This window comes from Neurospora tetraspora (assembly GCF_033439725.1).
Source record: "Neurospora tetraspora strain CBS 560.94 chromosome Unknown B0H65scaffold_6, whole genome shotgun sequence".
Classification (NCBI taxonomy): Eukaryota; Fungi; Ascomycota; class Sordariomycetes; order Sordariales; family Sordariaceae; genus Neurospora; species Neurospora tetraspora.
The window spans coordinates 3,776,392-3,799,509 of record NW_026944388.1 but is presented as its reverse complement, the minus strand read 5'-3'; the positions used below and the strand labels follow the sequence as shown (position 1 = coordinate 3,799,509).

At 50.2% G+C, this 23,118-nt stretch overlaps 7 protein-coding genes and 2 non-coding genes across 9 annotated transcripts; 4 read left to right on the top strand and 5 right to left on the bottom strand.

Annotated features, from left to right (window-relative positions):
* The first annotated feature begins 2,281 nt into the window (after positions 1 to 2,281).
* B0H65DRAFT_278840 (ribosomal protein L10-domain-containing protein) lies at positions 2,282 to 3,679 on the top strand. Its single transcript, XM_062822848.1, has 2 exons — positions 2,282 to 2,609; positions 2,687 to 3,679. Exons 1-2 carry the CDS (start codon positions 2,419 to 2,421, stop codon positions 3,261 to 3,263), a joined length of 768 nt encoding a protein of 255 aa, XP_062679951.1. The 5' UTR covers positions 2,282 to 2,418; the 3' UTR covers positions 3,264 to 3,679.
* Positions 3,680 to 4,100: 421 nt separating this feature from the next.
* On the top strand, positions 4,101 to 4,193 carry B0H65DRAFT_t360. The gene has a single exon. It is a non-coding gene; the product is annotated as a tRNA-Glu (tRNA).
* Positions 4,194 to 5,507: 1,314 nt separating this feature from the next.
* On the bottom strand, positions 5,508 to 7,449 carry B0H65DRAFT_278747 (U1 small nuclear ribonucleoprotein of 70kDa MW N terminal-domain-containing protein). Its single transcript, XM_062822847.1, has 4 exons — positions 7,063 to 7,449; positions 6,860 to 6,987; positions 6,681 to 6,786; positions 5,508 to 6,426 (listed from the first exon to the last, which is right to left on the bottom strand). Exons 1-4 carry the CDS (start codon positions 7,355 to 7,357, stop codon positions 5,666 to 5,668), a joined length of 1,290 nt encoding a protein of 429 aa, XP_062679950.1. The 5' UTR covers positions 7,358 to 7,449; the 3' UTR covers positions 5,508 to 5,665.
* A 366-nt stretch (positions 7,450 to 7,815) lies between these two features.
* On the top strand, positions 7,816 to 8,922 carry B0H65DRAFT_474307 (thioredoxin-like protein). The gene is made up of 3 exons (XM_062827238.1): positions 7,816 to 8,015; positions 8,081 to 8,163; positions 8,424 to 8,922. Exons 1-3 carry the CDS (start codon positions 7,974 to 7,976, stop codon positions 8,713 to 8,715), a joined length of 417 nt encoding a protein of 138 aa, XP_062679949.1. The 5' UTR covers positions 7,816 to 7,973; the 3' UTR covers positions 8,716 to 8,922.
* Positions 8,923 to 9,290: 368 nt separating this feature from the next.
* Positions 9,291 to 10,319, bottom strand: B0H65DRAFT_551404 (Triosephosphate isomerase; the record flags this gene model as incomplete). Its single annotated transcript, XM_062829805.1, has 4 exons — positions 9,291 to 9,319; positions 9,380 to 9,988; positions 10,064 to 10,134; positions 10,282 to 10,319. 4 exons carry the CDS (start codon positions 10,317 to 10,319, stop codon positions 9,291 to 9,293), a joined length of 747 nt encoding a protein of 248 aa, XP_062679948.1.
* Positions 10,320 to 11,136: 817 nt separating this feature from the next.
* Positions 11,137 to 12,241, bottom strand: B0H65DRAFT_431207 (uncharacterized protein; the record flags this gene model as incomplete). The annotated part of the gene is made up of 2 exons (XM_062824930.1): positions 11,137 to 11,590; positions 11,655 to 12,241. 2 exons carry the CDS (start codon positions 12,239 to 12,241, stop codon positions 11,137 to 11,139), a joined length of 1,041 nt encoding a protein of 346 aa, XP_062679947.1.
* Positions 12,242 to 12,570: 329 nt separating this feature from the next.
* On the top strand, positions 12,571 to 14,464 carry B0H65DRAFT_474292 (uncharacterized protein). Its single transcript, XM_062827237.1, has one exon. The coding sequence runs from the start codon at positions 12,963 to 12,965 to the stop codon at positions 14,427 to 14,429; it is 1,467 nt and encodes a 488-aa protein (XP_062679946.1). The 5' UTR covers positions 12,571 to 12,962; the 3' UTR covers positions 14,430 to 14,464.
* A 1,758-nt stretch (positions 14,465 to 16,222) lies between these two features.
* Positions 16,223 to 16,293, bottom strand: B0H65DRAFT_t354. Its single transcript has one exon. It is a non-coding gene; the product is annotated as a tRNA-Gly (tRNA).
* A 15-nt stretch (positions 16,294 to 16,308) lies between these two features.
* On the bottom strand, positions 16,309 to 18,378 carry B0H65DRAFT_278547 (velvet factor-domain-containing protein). Its single transcript, XM_062822846.1, has 2 exons — positions 18,207 to 18,378; positions 16,309 to 18,041 (listed from the first exon to the last, which is right to left on the bottom strand). The coding sequence occupies exon 2, from the start codon at positions 17,991 to 17,993 to the stop codon at positions 16,533 to 16,535; it is 1,461 nt and encodes a 486-aa protein (XP_062679945.1). The 5' UTR covers positions 17,994 to 18,041; positions 18,207 to 18,378; the 3' UTR covers positions 16,309 to 16,532.
* Positions 18,379 to 23,118: the final 4,740 nt, after the last annotated feature.

The window sequence follows — 23,118 nt, the reverse complement described above, 5'->3', positions numbered from 1 at the left end:
ACACCATCGGGATAGTACGTACTCCGAGATACGCGTGTTGGTACCGTACCATCATCAGCACCAATGCCATGGACCGGCGATAGGCCTGTCAAGATCCGACCGACCGATGGGTACCTTTTGTCTCACCAATCATCCCTCTCTCTATACGGCCCGTGGATATCGGCTCCCTTTCCATCATGAAGTGAGACCACTGCAGTCATTTTGATGTTGGTTCGGCTCGCTATCAGGCTGTCAGCACTAACAGTCTGACACTTCCACTTTTACCAATCGCATCTCGGACTCTTTGCCCCCTATCTAGTGGCCTTCTAGAAGTTTTCACCAAATACTATGCCGGCGGTGTCTGGGGCTTTGACCCACTGAATAGAATAGGGCCTAACTATCCCGGAGTTAACAAGTAACCGTGGGCTGTATCTCCATTTTCCCCTGGCTGGACCGGGTGTAGTAGGTAGCTGGTCCCTGGATCTCTAATTTAGCGTTGAGGTTGTCAGTGTTAAACTTTCTGTCTGAAACGAATGCATAGCCTCCTGTATAATTCGAGATGGAAAGTCGGCGGATGCAGCTGTCATCTTCATGTGGAGTGCAATTTGCAGATCCTTCGGAACATAACACCGAAACCTTCTTACCGTTACGTATGACTGTTCGGACTCCGATCATCCAAGTTCACCGCATGTAACCCGCTACCAATATCCCCCCAATCGCTAAAGCCAAAACAGGCGATCATAGGCGATGCTGAAACCGAGACCGAGAAGCTGACGAATGCTGGGATGTCGGTGCTCGGACATTGCTGGCCGATGCCCAGCAAACAACCGGCCTAGCGGTCCAGGCCATCGGCGTGGTGGATAAAGCTCCCCGAATTTTAGGGGACTCTGGGTTGACATGGTTCTGCGCCTCGAATCTTTGTTCAACTTGAACTTTAATTTGAGCCCCACCGGGCTTGTACGACTTCAGGGTGTTGAACAACTCATAGCTTTCCCATCTTACATCTCCGTCAAGGTTCCCATACTCTCGGCGTATGAGTCACGCAGCACAGGATCCGGCAGCCGAGTTGGAGGGTTTGGAGGGATAGGCAAATTGCGGGTGAGCCAGTTGCGCGGGTGCCGCGTGGACGGGCTCACGGCGTGCAACCCACCTGTCAGACCTCTCGCCGTCAAGATTAGGGGACTTCTTTCGGAGCTTTCGGACTCTTCTCCGCTTTTAAATCCGATCCGAAGAGGGACGACCGATTGGCGACCAAGTCCGAGCTTGTTTACTTGTGTCTGGACATAGGTATGGCCTTATCTCATTGCCCTAACAAAGAGACGGTTTATTAGCTGCGTGCCAACCAAGTACGTACCTGCTTGTCGGTCTGCTGTTTGCGTTTCCTGACCCGTTCCCCGGATTTGCACTAAGCCCTATACTTGGCCTGACATCACACCACGACGATCATGATGTCCATAGGTGGCCGGTTGCGTTTCCGACTGCGCCTCATCTTCTCACGCAATGGATAACATCGCTTGGCATCAAAGGACAATCTTCTTTTCGTGTTGAAAATCGAACCGTACACCATTCCAAGTGCGTGTCGTTCGGTCGCAATCACCGGGTGTCTTGTCCTCAACGGCCCGACCGTCATTGGAAAACCTGGAGAAGCCGCGGGAACGAGACACCAATTCGGGCTGCTCCAGAATATCTCACGATCCCAAATCGATCCCGTCGGGAAGAGCTTTCGTGTCCATGTGTCGAGGCCTGCGTGGCTAAAACAACAGGCGCACCGTGCAAATGAGGCCCAAGGGTGACAGTGGATGAGCCTTGAGAGTTATCGAAGAATTAAACACAGGGGTACTATTATTATTGGCGCCAGGGAAATATGAATAACGAAATAACATAGGTTCAGGTCGGGTCGTGTCAGTTTTGACAGCTCGATTTCAATGTCGAGAGAAAATGTCAAGAAAAGGACAACCTTAAAAGTGAAAGCAATCAAAAGATGGTCGACAAATCAGGGGAAAACACAGCGACAGGGATGCTGGCTGCACAGTTCAAGGTGGGGTAGGCTGGCCGCAATCCACGCATTTTGGTGGGCCCTGCCGAATCAATTGTGGGGGAGAGCCTATCAGCGGCTCACCGCCCAAAAGTTTCGCGCGGCAGAAAAAAACAAAAGTCAGCGATAGGGACTGCACCACAGCACCGCCGGCACGGCAGAAAGACCTGCATTGGCCGACTGTCTGAACCGCCTGCGTATCAATTGGTGATTCTGATTCCATTCCACTTCCACTCTTGATTCCCTTTGGTAGTTGTGACAACAAAAGCATCTACACCACCAACAACCCATTTTCTTCCAACTTTTCTGTCTCTATATCGGCATTGTTATTGTGCTTAGGTCGTCTCTTTTAATCTTTACATCAACAACCCCATCCACAACACAACCACACACACACCGTCAAGATGCCCAAGTCCAAGAGACAGAAGGTGTACAACCTCACCCAGGTCACCAAGAAGAACCGCGAGCAGAAGGAGAAGCTCTTCGAGAACATCAGAGAATGCATCCCCAACTACCAGCACTGCTTCGTCTTCAGCATCGATAACATGCGCAACAACTACCTGAAGGACGTCAGAAAGGAGCTGAACGACTGCCGGTATGTTGTTTACCTTCCTTACTCAGGAGTCCAATCGCAAGCGCAATCACTAACCAAGACTTCTCCCTGTGCTTTAGCATCTTCTTCGGCAAGACCAAGCTCACCGCCCGCGCCCTCGGCACCACCCCCGAGGACGCCCAAGCCGACGGGCTCGACAAGCTCTCCAAGTACCTCGCCGGCTCCGTCGGCCTCATCTTCACCAACCGGGACCCCAGCGAGATCAAGGACTACTTCGTCAACCTGACACAAGTCGACTTTGCGCGCGCCGGCTCCGTCGCCACGCGCACCATCACCATCCCCTCCGGTCCCCTGTTTTCGACCGGTGGCGAGGTCCCCGCCGAGCACGACGTGCCCGTCTCCCACACGCTCGAGCCCGAGCTCCGCCGCTTGGGCATGCCCACCCGCATGGTCAAGGGCAAGGTCTGCCTCGGCGACGAGCAAGGCGAGGGCGACGATTACGTTATCTGCAAGGAGGGCGAGACGCTGGACTCGAGGCAGACGAGGCTGCTGAAGCTGTTCAGCATCTGCTTGAGCGAGTTCCGCGTCAAGTTGTTGGCGTACTGGAGCGCGGCGAGCGGGGAGGTTACCGAGTTGGAGAAGCCTGGTGAGGCGGCGGCTGCTGGTGCTGAGGAGATGGAGGAGGATGATGAGTAAGGGGTGTCCAGATTCTTAAGCTTATACCTTGGGGCATGAAGGAGTGAGAGTGGTTGGTTGATGAGACGGTTGGCCTTGCCGTGCAATGGGTTCCACAACAACGCACGACCACTAACGAAAAGGGAGCCATGCAGACAAAGGCTGCATATGAGGGGGGAATATGAAGGGGGCCGGTTATTTTTTGCAACGTCATTTTCTCGGTTTTTACTACTTTTGCTCGTCATTCCGTGTTTTACATAGGGAAAGGTTACGATGATACCATCTTGTATGGCTACTTCTGGGGACATAAAACCGGTCATCTTAGTTTATGTATTACCAGGCGTATTGAGAGATAGGGGGCAAAAGCTCCCGAATAAAAGGGCTATAAAGACATATATCTTCCTGTGTGTAAACTGCCTCTGTGTGGTGCTTGTCACGAGATCTGGTGACAGGGTTTTTAGTGTGCACATCCGAGTTCTGCTGGCAACTAAAACATCGTCTGCCTTTTGGTGGTTTCTAGGACCTGGTCATGGTACACCCAGCCCGTGATAAAGCTCTGCTAAAACAGCTGAGATGAATCGAGCAAGAGAGTAGACCCTCGCCATCATGTGCTCCAAAGTAATGAGAACCAAAGGATATATACATCTTTCGACGCGGAAGCGCATCATGATCACCGCATTCCACTGCACAAAGTCCCCAACTCAGATTCCTAGCTCCTTCCTTGAGGACAAAGATGGCGTCAGAAGTCAAAAATAAAATTGTACATTTTGCGGACGAGAGGCGGATCCCGATACATAAGTCCGTCATCTGAAGCCTCCCTCCAACAAGGAAGTACGGAAACCATTCCCCCTCCAAAAATCGGGTATGGTGTAGCGGTAACATCGTTGACTCTCACTTCTCCAGAAGTGTCTGCCTTCTCAACAGCCCCGGGTTCGACTCCCGGTATCCGAGTGATAAACGATCAAACACTTCCTCTTCTTTTTGACTTTTTGTTGTCTTTTTGCATTTTATCCTCTTTTGTTTTGAGGGCTGGCTATGGTTCGAAGTCTGCTTTGTAACTGTTCGTATTATGATGATGGTGATTCTGTGTGAAAAGAAGATTTTGTGGTTGTGAGCAAGCAGGCTCGAACAGCGACCCTGGTCTCTTTCCACTTTGTGTGGTGGAGACCGGGGGATGGTGAGGGCTTCGATTTTGTTTGGGTTGGGGTTGGTGTAAGTTCTATGCCTGTCCTTGATATCCACAGCTTTGTGGGATAAATGATGCAGGTCACGAATGCGGGCATCGGCAATGACATGAGCTGCTGTGATGGCTGTTTCTGACTTGAACTTACAAGGTTAAGAGAACAGAAGAAAGTGAAGGCATCGAGACTACTCGTGCCCTCAGGGTTCGGGTTGTCTGCCAGGAAGGTATCTACAATTTGAAACCCAAACAACAAAACCACGAGTTCCCCAAGTTGAACCGTTGTCACCCCCAACTCGAAGATCGACAAACGAGCAAAGGTTCCTTCTCTGGTTGTGCCCTGAGGTTGCGCTAGCGGTACCTTCAGCATCCCCTCTCGGTTTGCTCCTGTATACAACCAGCAACTACGCTCTGTTCTCAGAACGTTGGGACTCGAAGAGCCAACATGACGCTACATTTCAGAGATACAAAGCTACAACGCTTATCAACTTCATACCTTTACGCTAACAATGTCATTTTGTTCTTTCCTACCTACCCACCCGTGATTTTTGCTCCTTTGTTTTGATTCAACAGTACACGGGTTAAACAAAAACTTGATATGATACAAGTAACGGAAAAAGAAAAAAGGAAGAAGACACAAGATCGAAAGCGCGAAAAGCAACTGGCCTTCGGTCTTTTTACCTCGATTTTACCTTCCTGCGACGGATGCTGATGGATGTCTTGTTGCTCCTGAGAAGACAATGGCGGAACGCTTTTGAGTGTACTGTCCTAAGTTGCGAAGTTTGTATGCGACGGGCGCCACCACCGTGCATGCGTTGACGAACTCTCTCACCAGTGCCACCTGGTTTTCTAGACCTTCTTGAGTTGTCTGGACTGATGTGACGAAAAGTCGGAGGATACCATTTGGACTGCTGAGCATGCAAACCATTGCTCTTTGGATCGTTATGACGCGGTTACCTTAGCCATCGGAAAGATAATCACATCCGCTTTGGACGACAAAGTGTCTGAAATATCGATACCTCCCACTATCCTGGTCGTGGATAGTTGACACGGCCCATAGTCAAAGTATGACACGTGAGAAGTGAACGTCGTGGCTTACCCTTATCGTCGAAGGAAAAGGGAAGAATACTGAGTAGAAACTTGAGAGCAGTGAGAGGGGGCTGATGATACCCACCACGAGACAAACCGGACCAGTATGTTGTTGATTAGGTCTGTCAATGTTGTTCGGCGACCATCATCATGTCTAATAGCGACGCAACTTTCTGGGGTCTTCGTGTCCGCCGTCGTACCCGCGTTTCCTCGACGAGTCGTCGTGATCTCTGGGCCTGTCGTAGTCGCGGCCACCGTGATACCCACCGTCTCTGGTTTCCCTTGGGGCTCCGGGTTCTCTAGGCCTGATGGGCTCCATGTTGCTGCCAGTCTGCCGAGCGTTGCGTTCGCCGCCGCGGAAACCTCCGCCGCCAGATCTGTCATCATATGAGCGACCGCCATCACGCCCACCGTACCCACCGCTGCTTCCGCTAGGACCGTCCCTGCGGCTGTCGCGATCGCGGTCCCTGTCACGATGGCTGTCACGGTCACGGCCGCCGAAGCCACCGCCGGGGCCGTTGGGAGCATTCGACGGAGGGGAGAAACTGCTGCCACCTGGGGCGCCGAAGCCACGGCCGCCGTCACGTCCGCCGCCGAAACCGCCGCCACCGCTACGTCCACCGAAGCGATCACCGCCTCCAAAGCCGCCGCCGGGGCCGCCGGGGCCGCCACCACCCCTGAAGCCGCGGTCGCGTCCTCTGAATCCACCACCGAAACCACCGCCGCGGAAGCCACCGGGACCGCCAAATCCACCGGGACCCATGGGCCTAGCAGGCATCGCTTTGGTGTAACCACGGCCACCAAGACCGCCACCGAGACGACGAGGTTTCCATCCCTTGACCGTGCGGCCTCTCTCTACATCGACCTTGATGCGGCGATCCTTGATACGGATGCCATCACAGCCATCTAGAGCAGCTGGATTGCGCATGCGCCACAGGCGCAGGTGTCAGTAAGGCCTTACCATGAAGAACAAATACTACCTTTAAGGTATACGACGTGGAAGATGAATGGATAAAGGGAAGACGAAAAAGTTTCCGCAGGACAGGCAAGCTTGAGGGCCATTGAGTCCTGGTTGTGGGCTTACAGAAAGCACCGACAGCGGGCGTTTCCTTGTCTGTGTGTGCTGGTTGGATGTCAAGAAGGGGGGGTCAAGGGGGGCTGGTCATTACCTCTCATGTCCTTTTCGCGTTCGAAAACGACAAAAGCATAGCCACGGTGGGGCTTTTTCTTCTTGTTCGGGTTTTCATCGGCGTGGCTATCTCTGATGATACGGATCTGTTTTCGTGTCAGCCAAACGTCAACAACACATGCATAGATATGCTGCCATGGTGGGGGATGGCAAACTCACACGCTCGATGGGACCGAAGCGGCTGAACTCGCGCTCGAGATCCTGTTCATCAGCACGGTAGTCAAGACGCGCCACTATCAGCGTCTTGAAAGCATCTCCTCTGATGTTGGGATCGTCATTGGGGTTGTCTGCAACAAACGTCATCTGTTAGCAAGCCGCATAACAACAAAAACACGGTTGTCAAGTAAAGGAGTAGCGAGTACAACTGCGCGCAACGTTGGGGGGTTGCCGCGTACAATTCTTGGGACCCTCGGTCACCAGCTTCTCCAAAGCCTCCTTCTTCTCGCGCTTCTTGCGGTCGCGGGCCTCCAGCCAGCTCTCGGTCGGATGGTACTCGTATTCCTGCTCGTAGGCCTGCATGGCAGGAAGGAAGTCGGAAACTGGGGTGATGAAGGCCGACTTGCGCTCTTCGGGAGCAACATCGCAGGGCGGCACCCAGCGCAGAGGTGGCCGGGGCGCGAAGAGCGCAAGGAGATTAGGCGGGAGCCTGTCCGTCATTGCCGCTTCACGTGTCGCTGTAGCTGGTTGTTGGTGTTGTGGTTGATCTTATTTGTCGTCGAATGAAATATGTCGGTCGGAAACCAGGAAATGTCGTCTGTCGTTTTATCCGCTGTTCAGAAAGCCGGGCGAGAACAGTTCAATAACCAAGCTTTAACGCTGTTACTATTTGCCAAAGCTCGTGATGGCGATAATGTGGTGTTGTCGGGTTGCGAGAAACGTCAAAACCGCATTCGCGACTTTGCTTGACAGAAAGAGAGAGGGCGGGAGGCGGGAGCAGCAAGGGCCCTGTCCAGTTTGGGCGACCGTTGTTGCTGTGTCGTCCACTGGCAGCCTCGCAGCTCTTGCTCCAGCTCTCGCGCGCTTGACCATTGCGAAAGAGGGACCGTGCACCCTTCATCTTTATCACTACGCACACACCCAATGAGGGGTGGAATCGCAATGAAATTCTGCCGACCGCTTTTGCAGTGGGTGGGTCCCCCAGTGCCGTGCCGGCGCGCGACGGGCGGGAGTCTGGCAGAAGTTCAAGTCGCACCCTCCGGATCGTGAACCCTGGTGGACTCGGACTTGTTGCAAGGCGAGGACGGCGGCGACGAAGAAGAGCATCACAACAACAATGACGATAAAAGCATTGACGCAGATCTCCTCTGCCGGCCGTGTAAGTAGTTAGACAACAGCCCTGAGCAATTACACTAATCAAGAAAAGTTGCTAATCGTTGGTAGAATGGCGTCGGCGCATTCGTCTTGCAGTGCAAGAAGTTGGACATCCACTACAGTGACTGGGCTGGCAGCTCCCGGGGCATGAAGTACGTTCACGATCCTTCGACATGACAGCAGCAGCATTATCCCTTCCGATCGAATACTCTCCCTACCTACCTACCGAGTCCTATCCTCCATACGTCCTCGACACCACCATCCTCATCATCCAAGACCAAGACTTTCACGTCCTCCTACGTCGCCCTCGCTCCATACCACCTTTGCAAACCCCCAACTCTCCTCGAAGTCTCTCCTCCTCCCCCCATACTGCCCCAGTTACTAACCACGTCCTCCCCTCTCTCACCCACAGCGGCTTCATCAAATCCCTCCTCCCCAAATTCGCCGCCGCCAACCCTCAGATCGAGTTCGTCGTCTCCCCCCGGCCCGCCAAGCACCCGATCATCATGGGCCACTACATCAACGGGCGCACCAAGGCCATCTGCGTGCGCAACATGGAGCCGCTGGAGATCCTCAAGAAGGCGGAGCTCCTCCGGGACGCGAGCGGCGAGAAGCCCCAGAAGTTCAAGAAGCCCGTCACCAGCACGAACCCCAGTGTCAGAGGCGTCTGGTCGCCTTATCACGGGCAGGGCTTGGTTGTATAAGGCGTTGGTTGTGTTTGGTGTTGGGGAATGTTGGAGGTGGGCTACGCCGGTGCTGAGCCGGTGCTGGTTTGGTAGCTGGCTGGCTTGGCTCGGTTGTTGGGTCGATTGTATATACCATGTGGAATGTATGAATATGAATAAGGACATCAAAAAGTTTTTGGCAGTATCAAGGAGTACGATTGGTTACATGGTTGTTCTGAAGTCGCTCTCCAGATTTATCAAGTTCCGATGATGGATTCTCCCAGTTTCCAAGCATCAGACATTATCCTGTGGTTCCTGGTGATCGACTGTCAACGCTGGAACTTGTGGTGAACATCTGAGGAGAGCGAGTGGAGGAATCATAAAGAGTTACGGTGATTAGTGTCACAGGGAAGTCATAAACAGACTACAGGAAGCACATAGTCCCTTTTTCGATCCCCAACTGAAACACATATAGGACATTTAACTTTTTTTATATTTTAGCCTTGTTCTCAACACCGTTTCCCAGCCTATATAATTCCGCAGATGTCAGCCCCCTATGCGCTGACAAGACGTGCGGTTGTTATAAAGCTATGAAACTTTTATGGGCAGGTAGCCTACTGCTTGGAGTTGATGATGTCGACGACTGCGTATCATCATGTTAGCCATCTTTCTTCATCTCGTTGCAACAATGGCGTGTACTCACACTCGGGCTTCAAGCTGGCACCGCCAACAAGGAAACCGTCAATGTCCTCCTCCTTGGCAAGGTCCTTGCAGTTCTTGGCGTTGACAGAGCCACCGTAGAGGATGCGAGTCTCCTCAGCAACCTTCTCGCTGACGTTCTGCTTGAGCCAGCTGCGGATGGAGGCGTGGACCTCCTGGGCCTGCTCCTTGGTGGCGACGAGGCCGGTACCGATGGCCCAGATGGGCTCGTAGGCGATGACGACGTTCTTCCAGTCGTTGATCTCCTTGGCGAGAGCGGCGAGCTGGTTCTCAACGAACTTGATGGTCTCGCCGGCCTGGCGGGTGTCCTTGGACTCGCCGCAGCACCAGATGACCGAGATGCCGTTGTCGAGGGCGAACTTGGTCTTGGAGGCGACGAACTCGTCCGACTCGCCGAGCTCGTTGCGGCGCTCAGAGTGGCCGAGGAGGGTCCACTTGATGCCGAGATCCTGGAGCTGCGAGACGCTGATCTCGCCGGTGAAGGCGCCGTTAGGCTTGTTGAAGACGTTCTGGGCGGCGACCTCAATGTTGGGCTTGGTGAGGTTCTGCTTGACGAATTCAAGGTAGAGGGCGGGAGGGGCGATCACGACCTCTGTTTATGTTGTGGTCAGCATTGAGCATTATGTTGCTGATTCCCCCAGTTCTTGCTCTGGCGTTGCAAACATACCGACGTTGGGGTCCAATTGGGCATTGTTAAGGTTGTCAACGATGGCCTTGAGATCCTTCCGGGTCCCGTTCCTGGAAATAGCGGTTTGTTTGGTTAGCCGACCGAGTCATTACCGCGGGGGTTTTCGTGACATATGACGGGATGCGATGATGATGGTAATGGCGGGGTAAAAGTGTTGGGGAAGCTCCCCTCAGCTCTGGGATTGGGAATTGACGCACATCTTGAAGTTACCGCCGACGAAGAACTTGCGAGCCATTTTGGGCGATTTGTTTGTTTGATAGTATTATAAAAGGGAGTATCTAGGGGGTTGCAGGAAGCAGAAGCAGATGTCAAAGTTGTGATGATGTGATGTTGGAGTGGAAGTTGGAAACAGAGCTCGAGATGGGACGGGACCAAGTGGGATCACGTACCTCTTGTACCTTATGTCGCTGGAAGAGGGGTCGGGACTCGGTAGGTAGCTAGGGCGGAGGCATCAGACGTAAAAGTGGATTATCATCTGCAAGTTTAGGGCACCAGAGCCTGTCACACGTGCGATTCCCAACCCGGAGCTGGTTGTCGTTCCTTGAGGTTTTCGCGTGAATGGTTGCTTGGCGGGTGGGATCCAGTTGCGAGAAGGTCCGATTGTCGCTGCTGTCAATGGTGGTTCCAAGCTGCAAGTTCTTCTATGGCACCACTTTAAGCCAGATACATCTGCGATTCAGCATATCAGAAACCTTCATCTTTCAGAAGCAAATAACACCACTTTCACGAGACAATGTTCAAAACGGGACTCGGCTAAAGGTGTGTTTACTTTTGGTGGTTTGGTATCATTAACTGGGACCCTTGTTTCGTCATATCTCCATCCAGTTGTGGATCGCTGTACCTGCGTCCGACTAATGACACTGGAGTCCTTGTTGTGCCAACTTCCTGTCCGCTCGTCCGCTCGGCTCTCGAGTTCCTACCACCGCCAGGAACAGTGTGATCGCTATTGTTGATCACCAGCGGAATGAGATATCGTCGGGTTGTACACGTGTAAGTTGTCCGCCTCGTTCTTTCACTTCCTCAGTCCTCTCCCACGATCTGCACGTCGCAGCTTACCGCCTAAAGAACCCGCTCTTCACTTGCGGCTTCCTGTTTCGGAGCAGGAGGGTCTCCTTGAGGTTCAACGCTTGCCTCTTCACCTTGGGCGCCAGGCTCTGGTTTGTGTTGTTCGGCACAACTCTGAACACTGTCGAACCGACCTTCTCGTCCTTGGGACCCTTGGCTTCACGAACCACCTTTCTCCTCTTAGCTCCATCGGCTGAATCTGACCTCTGAGGAGCCTCGTCGTCTTCATCGTCAGACTCCAAAAGCTCAAGGGGAAGCAGCTTCGGGATCTCCCGCTTCCTCTTCTCGGGCAATGCCGCCGCAGCATCCTCCTCAGCCTCTGACTCGGCTTCGTCCTCACTCGGTTGCTCAACCTTCTTGGCGGCGCGCTTCTTGGACTTTGCTTGCTCCTTGAGGATGGCATCGCGCTCTTGGCGTCTCTTCTTCTCCGCAGCAGCTTTCCTGTAGTAACTTGTCAGAATCATGTCTCAATCACCACATCCCGCGGTACCGCATAGTGACTTACTGCTCGGCGGCCCGTTGGGCAGCCTTCTCAGCCTCCAAAGATTTGGCCTGAGCCGCATTAGTAGAGACCGCCTCAGGAGCTTCGTCGTCACTGTCCTCCTCTTCCGAATCCTCCTCACTTTGCTTCTGCTCTTCCTTCTTCGCCTTCAAGCTCTCTTCCAACGGGTTGACAGCCGGCGCCTCTCTTGGCGTGACAAACTCCTCCTGCTCGCTTTCGTCAAATGTGATGTGCTTTCCCCGCGGCTGCTCGGTTGGGGTCTGGAATAGTTGCGATTCTCCTTCCATTGTTGTATCAGGGTCCTGTGTCTTGGCGGCCGATGTTGGGATAGGGATCTCGATCTCGACGTGCTTGGTACTCCTGATCGAGACGGAGGATTCTGTCGATGACTCCTTCAAGGGTGTCTGAACCGTGCTCTCAACCTCCACCTGCTCAGTCTCTACAATCTCAGCCGCCCTCTTCAAAGCAGTCTTCCTGGGGGTGTTCTTCTTGGCCGCAGCCTTGGTTGCACGAGGTGCCTTTGCGGGAGTGGCAGCAGCCTTTTCGGGGGAGTTCTCCCTTGCTGTTTGGCCTCGAGTCCTTGGTGCCATTTTGATGATGCGCCGTGGCAAGATTTCTCTGAAGTACGGCTTTTTGAAAATCCGACTTTCTTGTCAAGAATTGTGTGTGAACTGAAATTCCAGTTCTTGGGAAAACTTAAAAAAAAAAAAAAAGAAGTGGTTCGGATGAGGCGATATGAGGACGGGAATCTCAAGTGAAGGGACCAAAAGGGTTCGCAATTCGAAGGTTTGAACTTTCTCCAATTCACACTTTTTTTCGGCCGAACAGGGTCTGGTGGCAGTCTCAAAGCTTCCTGATTGGCTCAATTGATTGCGCTTGCGGTTCCTGACCCTCTTCTTGTATTCAGCACACCCCCCTGCAGAGGCGTAAACAACACCAAATCCAACGTCGAGGAGCACTAACAATTTCCCTCGCACCGCTACCTGCGTCTCTGTACTCCGGTGTTCTACTCTGATGCTCACAACTGTTCGATACCACAGATATACCCTTTTTTTCATATCTATTACGGTCACAATTTATTGGCCTATCCCAGTTACGATTATGGGCTAATACCGTCTGTATGGTGGGTTTGTAGACCAAAGCAGGAACATATCTAACAGGTAGAGGTACGGTACTACCGGATACACTAACAGCTAGGTACCCGAACATCAACAGTCCCATATTCTCCACCACACTTTAACCTCACTTCACCTCCTTCAACTCACCTCAGTCAAAGTGAGCTCAAGGCTCACAACCCTTTCACATCCAGTCATGCACAGATCCCGGGCTCTGGTGCGGCAAACATGTCGCCTTTCATCTCTACAACCAGTGTCGCCAGTTGCGCTTCATCATGTATGGGCGTCGATACCATCGCACCAACCATCCTCATCGAGCTCGCCAAGCAGCCATAGCCAACCGGCATCACAGCAACGACGTTCATACGCCAAAGCCGCCAAAATCCAGCGAAGAAGAACTGAAACCGGTCCCTATTTCGAAAAGTACGAAGGCCCCACCTTTGAACAATGGGAATTCCTCATCTCCCACCTCCAGACGCCCAACATGACCGCGCAAGATTGCATCGAGACTCTCCTCGCCTACATGTGCGTGGCCGTCAAGCACGAGTCGACGTGGAAGACGCGTATGATGCGCGAGGACTACTTCCCCGTCTCGCGCCTTTACTACTGCGGTTTCCTGCTCATCCACCCGCACTTCGAGGTGCCCGCGTTCTGGCAAATGGGCATGCACATCCTGCACATGTTGTCCACGCTCAACTACCCGCCCGCCATCCTGACGCTGTACCGCTACTTTGAGCACATCGCCCGCCGCCGCGACCCCAAGAGCGAGACGTACCGCTACATCCAGACCAAGTACCAGGAGCTGCTGAACAAGGGCGACGCCAACGCCTGCACCTGGAAGGCCGTCGAGCTGTGGGATCCCAAGAGGCCCGAGATCGCGATGATGTACCTGAACAAGGCCATGGACGGCTACAAGCGGAGTCCGGGACGGTACAAGGTCGAGCCGCTTGTCTTCCACGCCTTGGAATCAGGCGGCAAGAGTGAAAGACTCCCGTTCCTGGTCAGAACCTTGAGCTTCTTCAGCGGTATGAAGGAGATGATGCTGGGCTTGGTGGTCCGCAAGGAGACCGGCGCGTACGCGCTGCGCAGGCAAGAGATGCTCATGCGGCTGTTGCCGCTGGACAAGCAGCCCGCGCGCGTGCCGCTCTGGACGTGGGAGGGCATGTACCGCGTCAGGAAGGGGATGGCGCTGGCGATGATGAAGCAAACCAGCGCAGCCGTCGAGGAGCTGCGGATCGCGGCCGACGAGCTGGATCAGGAGCAAGGGCACTATGCGCTGGCGGTTTTGATGCAGTTTGAGGCTGAAAAGCTTGATGACTGGATCAAGAGTGGCGGGGAAGAAGGGCTTGAGTTGTCGGATGCCTTTATGGACTTTTACAAGGGTGAGGATGTTGAGGCTCTGACTGAGGCTATGCGACTCTTCAATGAGGAGGCGGAGCTGCGGTTGAAGAGAGCGGCGCAAGGCGGCGAAAGGAAGGCGGCCATGAAATTGGAGCGCCTTTGCAAGACGAGAATGGATGAGCCTGGGCTTTCCAAGATGGAGAGGGAGGCGTATAAACTGGCTGCTAAGGAATGGGCTGAGATCGCAGGCAGGGGGAAATCAGATGATGACACGCAGAAGCAGACCGGTCCAATCTTTGCCGATCTCAAGCCGAAATACTAGAACAGCAAAGGAGTCTGCCCCGGGTGTATTCGCCGGGGGGGGGGGGGGGGGGACGACTGCTGCCTCTGGGTCATGATGGATGGAGGCTACAAAATACAGACCATTGATACCATCTCCTCTATCATGAGCAAAACGATTTGCTAGTGAGACCTCTACGAGACAAGTACCGCTTGCTCACCACTCAAGCACTCATCTTACCCTTCCTCATGTCCCTCCAGCTGTTCATCGCCATCATCACCCCCGTTTCCTCCTCCCATTGTACCCCCTTGGTCCTCCTCTCTCATCAATCTCTCTCTCTGATTGACTACGTACCTGCCCATCTCATCACTCCCCGCCTCATTCCCGTCCCGTCCCTTCTCTGCCTACCACCCCGATCCATCCATCCTCCCCATCGCTATCACGATCGGTGTCAGTAACTGGTAGTCAGGCTTGCAAGGTTCTTGTACAATGTACATAGGTTGTCCTGGTAGTGTAGTCATGGTTACACAAACATTCACCAACCCCTACCTACCCCGAATCCCCAAGCTCCCAAGATTGTATCAAGCCTAACCCACGAAATAGGCGAAGATCGACATGAGATACTGATGGAAGAGGGCTCTAGCCCGCAAAAGCAACGACAACGCTTCAATAATAACCCCCCGCCAAAGCCCATACACATATCGAATCTTGCGCTTTGTGATGATTTACTTAACCTAGTGGACTCAGAAAGAAAGGTCGGATTTGGGCATACCCTGAAGATCATGAAATTGGGGGGGGGGGGGAGAAAGGTGAGACATACCTCGCATCGTAGCTGCTTGGGCTAGAGTGACTAGAGTGACTAGAGTAACTGGAGTTTTGTTTGGGAACCAATACCATCTACGGAAACACTAGATGGGCTTCGGACAGATGGAGTGAAAAAGGCAGGTGTATGTAAGTAAGTAAGTAGCTGGGTAGGTAACTGGGTGGGCAGCTGGGTAGCCGGGTAGCCGGGTAAGTGATAGAGGTGTGCAGACTGCAGTTGAGTCTATTTCGAAGTCAAAGTTGATAAGACACTGCGTGCCTGCTTAACCCAGCCGCCCACAGAGCATCATGATCACAAACATCAAAAGCAAGGTAACGGGTCTGGTGATCATAGTATGCCGGTACCTGGTAGATGATAAGTACTTTGGTAAAACGCACACTTGAATTATCTCACCTTTCCCTTTCACATGTCTCCAACAGCTGTCTCCAACAAATGTGACCAGCAGTTGTAAAGCTTGGTGATGAAAAGGGAAGGCGGAATGGAGCCTAGTAGCTCCCCTAGACGATAACCCCAGATGCCAATGAGCTTGGTGAGGCGTGACATGCGTTATCACTCTCTGATCCTGATGCCTTGTCCGTGCTCTCTCTTGTTATTTCTTCCTCTGAGTTGTCGGTATCCAGGGCATGATCAGACAAAGCCCCCCATCGATGATAGGTTTCCACCAAGAAGCCAAAATTAGAGATGGAGCCAGAAGATCTGTGAACCAACTCCAGAATCCCACCAACTTGCTCCTTCCCTTGTTGCTTTTGGTGCCTAGAAGCAGAAATAGAGGTAATTTACCAATTTCAGTTATCCATGCACAACCTGTTGCTCTTTCCCTATTCACCCCATTTCCTCTGGATCCTTCCTTCCATGATAAGGGAAAGAAAAATTAGGGTATCGTAACCCGGCCATCCTTCCTTCCTCTCCCCAAAAAAGGCTGATTCGAACAACAAGCGGGAAGGAGAAAAAGGGAAAGTGAAGGAGACTACTAAAGAGGGATAAGAAGGGTTGGAAAAAAATGCAAAAGATTTGCGCCAGCCGCGAATCGAACGCGGGGCCCATCGATGGCAACGATGGATTTTACCACTAAACCACTGGCGCTGTTAAGTGATGATTGATAAAAATTGTGGGGAAGCAGAGCTTATGAACCAAAAGAAGCTCTTCGCTTTTTTGAAACCAAAAAGCCAACCTGTTGTTCAAACCGCTTTTCGACGAGGTGAAATGATATCGTTTGAAAACCCTAGATAGAGAAGAAATAGGGAAATGGGTATATAGCGTGTCATGAGCCGTAACATAGGTGAAAATCGGGAAGAAACCGAAAAGCCGAACCGAAAAAAAGTTCACAAAGACCCCCTCTTCTGCCTCTTCCTCCCCTTCCTCCCTCCTCCCCTCCCGCTCTCCTCCACATCCTCCTCATCCCTCCCCTCATCCTCCTCCCCACTCTCCTCCCTCTCACCTTTACCCCCACCCCCGGAACCCCCCTTCTCATTCCCCTTCTTAATACTAATCAAACACCCCTGCTCTTTGAGTCTCTTCGTCAACGGCGTACTAGCCTTCATCCCCGGAAAATCCTTCGCATTATACACCTGAAACGGCTCGCTCATCGCCGTGGCGACAATACTGCTTCTATCGCCCGCCATCATCCTCGCGGGGTCCAGCACCACCAGCGCAAACTTCAGCCTAAAAATCCCCGGTGTACGACAGCTCAGGTCGGGGAAACAAAAGAAACAGCCCTCCTCCCCGTTCTCATCCAACCCGACAAAGGGGGACGCAACCAACGTCCCCATCAAACGTCGCTGCTGTCGGAAGTCCTCGGGCATGCTGCTCATGTCCTTGACGCCCGTCTCGTCCCAGATGCTGCAGTGGATGACGCTGAATTGGTGCCGCAGGAGGCGGCTGAGCTCTTCGCGTGAGAGGGTATCGTTGTGAATGGTCAGTTGCACAATGGGCGGCGGGTCGATGACGCGCCGGTCGCGCTCGCCGAAGCCGCAGCTGCGGGCGGCGAAGGGCTGTTGGCGGACGGATATTTGGTAGTCGGTCTTTTTGCCTGAGGGTGGTGGGGGGACCGGGTTCCGTGTGTTTCTGGTATTGTCGGTGCTTATGAGATTGGATATGCTCATGGGCCGGGATTCCTGCCTTGGAGAACCGCCTTGCTGTGAGTTTGATGGAGTTTGTGATCCCTTGGGTGGTGGGGAGTTGTTGTTGCTGTTGCCATAGTGGTTGTTTTCGGGTGCGGATGCCTTTCGTGTCATGGTGGAATGGCTGAATGACTCCTGTCTTAGTCGCGAGGGCTGCTGGTGGAAAGGTGACCAAGATGGCTCAGCATGCACCTGGTGATCGCGAATATGGTTCATTTGCCTTGAACGAGACTCGTAGGTGGACTCCACGGTTGACCTTTCACTGGCAGCAGTGGAATAGGCCGGGGAAAGACGGCCGTCTAGGTGTCTCCCATGATGAGAACGAGCCTCGTTATATGTAATCGGGAGTTGAGGGGGTGTTTGTCCCACTGGTGAAGGAGTTGGGTAGTCGGAGTAGTAAGTCCGGCTATGGCCTCGATAAGCTGGATCGCAGGAAGAAGAAACAAGACCAGGACCAGTGGTGGGTATTATGGTGGTCACGGGAGGCAGCCTGTGTTGTTGCTGTTGACGATACAAGTGCGGCTGTTGTGGTTGCTGTTCTGGCGTGTAGTGTGCGTGCCTTGAGGAGTAGGCCTCGCGATGAGCGTGAAGTGATCGAGACATGGTGTTGAGCGTAGGGTTGGTGCCAAGAATGTGATGAGAAGACTCGACAGCAGTAGACATTGAAGAAAGAGGGCGTAGGACGGAGGGGAACCAGATGTGGTTATGGTTCTGTAAGCAGTGTCAGTCAAGGGATCTTCTAGGTCGGCGATCCTGCTGTGTTACAAGATGGCAACAGCGAAGGAATGCAAATGGAGCCGGTTCTGCTTCCGACCAACAACCGATACGAACCCGGATAACTGGGTTCTGGGATGGAGCATGGGCTGTATGTCTTACATTGGGAGAACAATAGGTCCAGCCAAGACAGATGCCAGCAGTGCAGGCGTCTGGTGTTACATGCAAGGCCGTGGGTATACTTGGCGATTCCAGCTTCCAGGAGTGAGAACAAGGCCGGCGTAGAGGTTGGACGAGATGCTAGGTGACCTATGCTGCGAGTAGCCGAGTGGTACTTGGGGGTATTGAGCAGGATGACAGCCCAGTGCGGTGGCCCCCTCGAGGCACAAAAACTAGTGTTGTAGTCGACTGTGCTGGTGTACAGGCGTATCTGTATCGACTCTGAGCGATGCTGTCTTGCTGGTCTATTCGAGGACAATATGGCCAAAACGGGTGGCACGCAGGGGCGAGGCGCTTACGTATAAGTGTAACGCTGAGTTGTCGAAGGAGTAAATCCAAGGCTAAGCATGGAGATGTGGTGTCTTATACAATATGGCAAAGCCGGGGTAGTTGACAACTGGGGAGATTAAACAGAGGCCGATATTATGAAGAGAGCATGTTGGATATTGCCTTGTCCGGCACTTTGAGGGACGGAGAAGAATGGAGAGGGGGTCTTGAGGCTATCCTCAGTAAGAAAGAGGGACGAATAGGAAAAAGGGCTGTAGATTGCCTAGCAGGGATGCCAAAGTAGACCAGGGACTGACAATCCAGAAAGCGGGTTAATGGGTCGGGACTGTCTTGATGTTCTGGCTGCTGCAGCATGGAAACGCAAGATTTGGTTTGGAAGGCGTAGAAGTCAGCAAAATAAAAGGGGAACAGTCAGAAATGGAACAGCTATCGGGGCCGGGCAAAATGTCCGTTATACCAAGCCTTTGAGAGGCCCTGATCTGCATTGTGCTTGTCGTTAGTGTACCTTGTATTACACGCTTGACTGATCACGGATTAGACACGAAAAGGACAACGGTAACAATGAACGATGACGGTCTCGATCTGTAAGTACCCTTGTCTAAAGGGTCCATGAGGTCTCAAATCTGGAATGGAGTCGGTAATGATATGGCGTGAGTTTGGAACAAAAGATGCCGTCCTTGCAGCAAACTAACCTCGTAAGCCCTGCCGCTATGCTCTCTGATGGTCATGTCATTGGATGCTGTTGACAATGGTTCTGCAGGCGAAACCACATCGTTGGACGCGGTGTTTGCAGGACGGCCGGACGAAGGGGTTTTACAAGTGAGAAGCCAAGTTGGGGGTGTCACTGCAACTGGGACTGTGAGTCTGTGACTGAGACTGTGGTCCTTTCGTCGGCTTGTAGCGCCCGAAGACCTGAATGAACAAACGGGAAGATGATGACTCTTTGAGAAAACCGCTCATGGTGCTTTGAGTTTGTTTTTCAAGGTGATGCTAGCTGATGGCAAAGAGTCAAAGGATGGGTTGGTTGAGGAGAAGCTGAGGTTAATCATCCCACATAGAGATGCCACTGGGCTATTGAGTGAGATGAAGTGATTAAGCTGAGATGGCTCTACCTCTAGCTCTATGATGGTGTGAAATTGGTAGTGGAGAGTGATGACGTGAGATGCTCAGAGACTGGAGAGTGAGAGACCTCGGGCTGGAGAGAGGTCCGGCACGTGTCCACCTGGGTACGAGGGGGCCCGGAGATGCAGCAGTAGCGAGGGGAGCTCCATTGAGCCAATCTGGAGGACAGATCTGTGAGCACACCTGCTAGATGGCCGTCGATGAGATCCAATGTTGCGAATGAGGAGCGAGGAAAGTCAAGCCAAGGGCCCCCATCTGCCCCCATCTCCGCTGACCTGTCTCTTTCCGTCTCCTGTTGAGGGGGTTCACATTACATGTTCCTTCCTCTTTCTGGTTGTTTGCTGTGCTGCTCTTGCTCCAAGTGGTCGACACGATGAGCGGGCGGTCAGTCTTTTCGGCTGCAAAGGGGAAAGAGCGTTGAGGGGGGCCTGGGGGTGTTCATCCGGTCACACTCACCGAGTGGGGGGAAGAACTCCTCGGTCCTCGCAAGAACTCCTTCCCAGAGGACAAGAGGTCTCAGTTAAAGTTTGCTCAGCGTTGCACTCCAGCACTCACCCGCATTCACTAGCGTACTTGCCAGGGAGCCCAGCGAGGCCGTACCGGCACCGACTAGGGATCGATAGTTTCTGAAAAAATGACATTTTTTCGGAAAATTTCAAATTTCAGAAATTTCATTTTTTTCAATGGCCCGTGCCCCCTCCTCTCTTAACCTACTTTTTAGTATTCTGATTACTTCTTCGAATCCCCTTAACGCCAGCAACCTCCTCGTTATACTGCCTGTACGTAACGCGAGAAACGAGGTTATCACTGCCCAATTCGAATTTATTTAAAACTTTAGTCCCATAATTCCCATTGTATAATATACTTATTGCAACAACCGCTAGACTAATAATATTATTTGCTTACGCGCTTACTTTTAAGAATATGAGGTATACCGCTTTTATAAATTCCGCTAGTAAATTGAGAATTATAACGATATTCGCTAGTACGCGATTCAATTAAATAGTATTCAAAAGAACAAGATTAATTAGTATGTAATTGAAATAATACTATTAGATAGGCGGCTTTTTAACCTTTTTAAAAATTCTTTTATATGTACTTTTTTATACTCTATCGTACTTATTTATACCTTTCTTAACGTTACCACTATAGTTAACGAGTAGTTTCCCTTTATTTATAGGTAAATAAAAATATAGATTATTGCCTAATATATACGTACTACTTTTTATGTTAATATTTTTTTAATAAGTTTAATAATTACGCTAGTCGTCGTATTATTAATATTTTTTTTACTACCGCTAGCGGAACATCTTTTTTTTAGTTAAACTAGTATATTAAAGTAATTGAATATATTACTATAAATTTTGCTGGTATTGTTTCGAATGTTTGTGATGAAATGATTAATACTCTAGCTAAAATTAATAGTTTTATTACCGATATATATACTTTAGCCCGGCGTACAATATTTAAGTTTATTTAAAATTGGTTTAGAGTATCCTTTATAATTTTGTACGATTTATATTCGTTATAATTATGAATAAAAGATTTAATTAGTATTAAACCCTTTAAAGTTTTCGTATAATAGACTATAGTTATTGTGAATTTTTTCCGCGCTTCTAAATTATAGTTAGTACGCCTTCGCGGTTTAATAATAATACATTATAGTAAGTTCGTTATTATCTTAGTAAGGTAAGTTAGAGATTATCTTTTTATTATTTCTTTTATATTATAAATTAATTAAATTAGTATAATTACCTGATGGGGGTTATAGTATAGATCCGTATAGTCGATTTAACGTGCTAAGTTAATATTATAAGCCTTCGTTCAATAAGTATATTGTCACGGTGGTGGCAGACCACTACACTAACCAGCCCGTGTCCCCGCAAAAGGGTACAAGTAACCGAAGCTGGCAATTCGGTCGCTCAAGTGGTCTTATATAGTTGTAATGACAGATGCATCCCACAAATGCCATCACATATATTATAATAATAATTAGTAGAACAAGTTACCCCGCGCTGCCGCTATAGGAGGAGGAGGCGGTAACGAACTTATTAGATTATAGTTTATCTTCGAAATTATTAAGAACGTGTAATTTGGTATAGTCTTGATACTTTCGCGAAATTTATAGCGCTGCTTTATAAAGCCTAGTTAATGTTAGAGGTGGATAGATTTTACGTCGGTTACGTTATCCGTCGTTGGGTTATTATTTACTTTATTTGGGAGTAAGATAGAGCGTCCTTTTATTGCTATAGTAATTAATATTAAGATGAGTTAGTAAAGTTATATATATTACGTAGAAATAAGTAATTAACTCCGCTTAATTGGCTAGGTTTCCTTTTATATTTAGAGACTATAGTAGAAAAGCTCGCCGCCGTTTAACTTTTAATTCTGAGAATTATTAGTATAGTATTTGAATTCTTTAAATAGTATATTTATATTTTATTTAATGTTATAGAGGAGTAGTTTTTAGGTATTACATAACGACTGGTCGGCTGGGCTAGAGTATACTGGAACTAGGGTATGCTGGATTCGGCATATCTTAGCCCCGATATAGCTCTAGGCAATACTAGATAGTTAGTGACGGATTCGTCTCTATTGAGACGAATTCCTCTCTCACTCAATTAATTATTATTTACAACCAGAAATATTTATTTAGTAAAATTATTTATTAACCTAAATTCTAGGTTGTAATTAATTATAATTTTTCAAGTAGAATCCGTTACGTCCATCGTAATAATTTCCGCTACGTATTAATCCCTTTAATAAATCCGTTACTACTAGATTCTTCTCTCTTAAAAGAATCCGTCAACTAACGACTTTATTAGTAGGTAGAATAGTGACTATGAACCCAGCTCTCCCTGGTTCGTAGTAAGTGGTTTCTATAGTTCAAAATCGAATTGACGACCTTATTATTACTTCGTAAATACTTTTACTCTATTGTACCTATTTCTTCGTCCCCCCAGAATTGCGTCCCACATTATTAAAATAATTCCTAATATTTAAATTAAAGCCGATAATAAGAGAGCCGATAGTTTATATAGATTTTACGAACGTTATTTTAACTACTCCTTATAAGCGATCGTAGACGTTTACGACTTGGCGGTTTTTAACTATTGTAAGAGAATTCGGCCTAAGCCTGGTAAAAGTACGTTTTATATAATTAATAATAAATTATATAATAATAATAATATATTTGTATATTATTTATATTAGATTACCGACCTTAATATCTTAAGAAGATACTTTATTTCTATCCTCGCTAAATTTAACGAACTCGTTAAAAATTATTAAATCGACTAAACTCTTACTATTTAAAAAATAAGAATAAAGACGATCAGAATAATTGAAGAGATAATTTTAACCCTATATAATATTAAGCCTTCCTCATTAACTGCTTTATTCCCTTATTACGCTGCCGATCCGTTCTCTTTAGTTATGGTCTTAT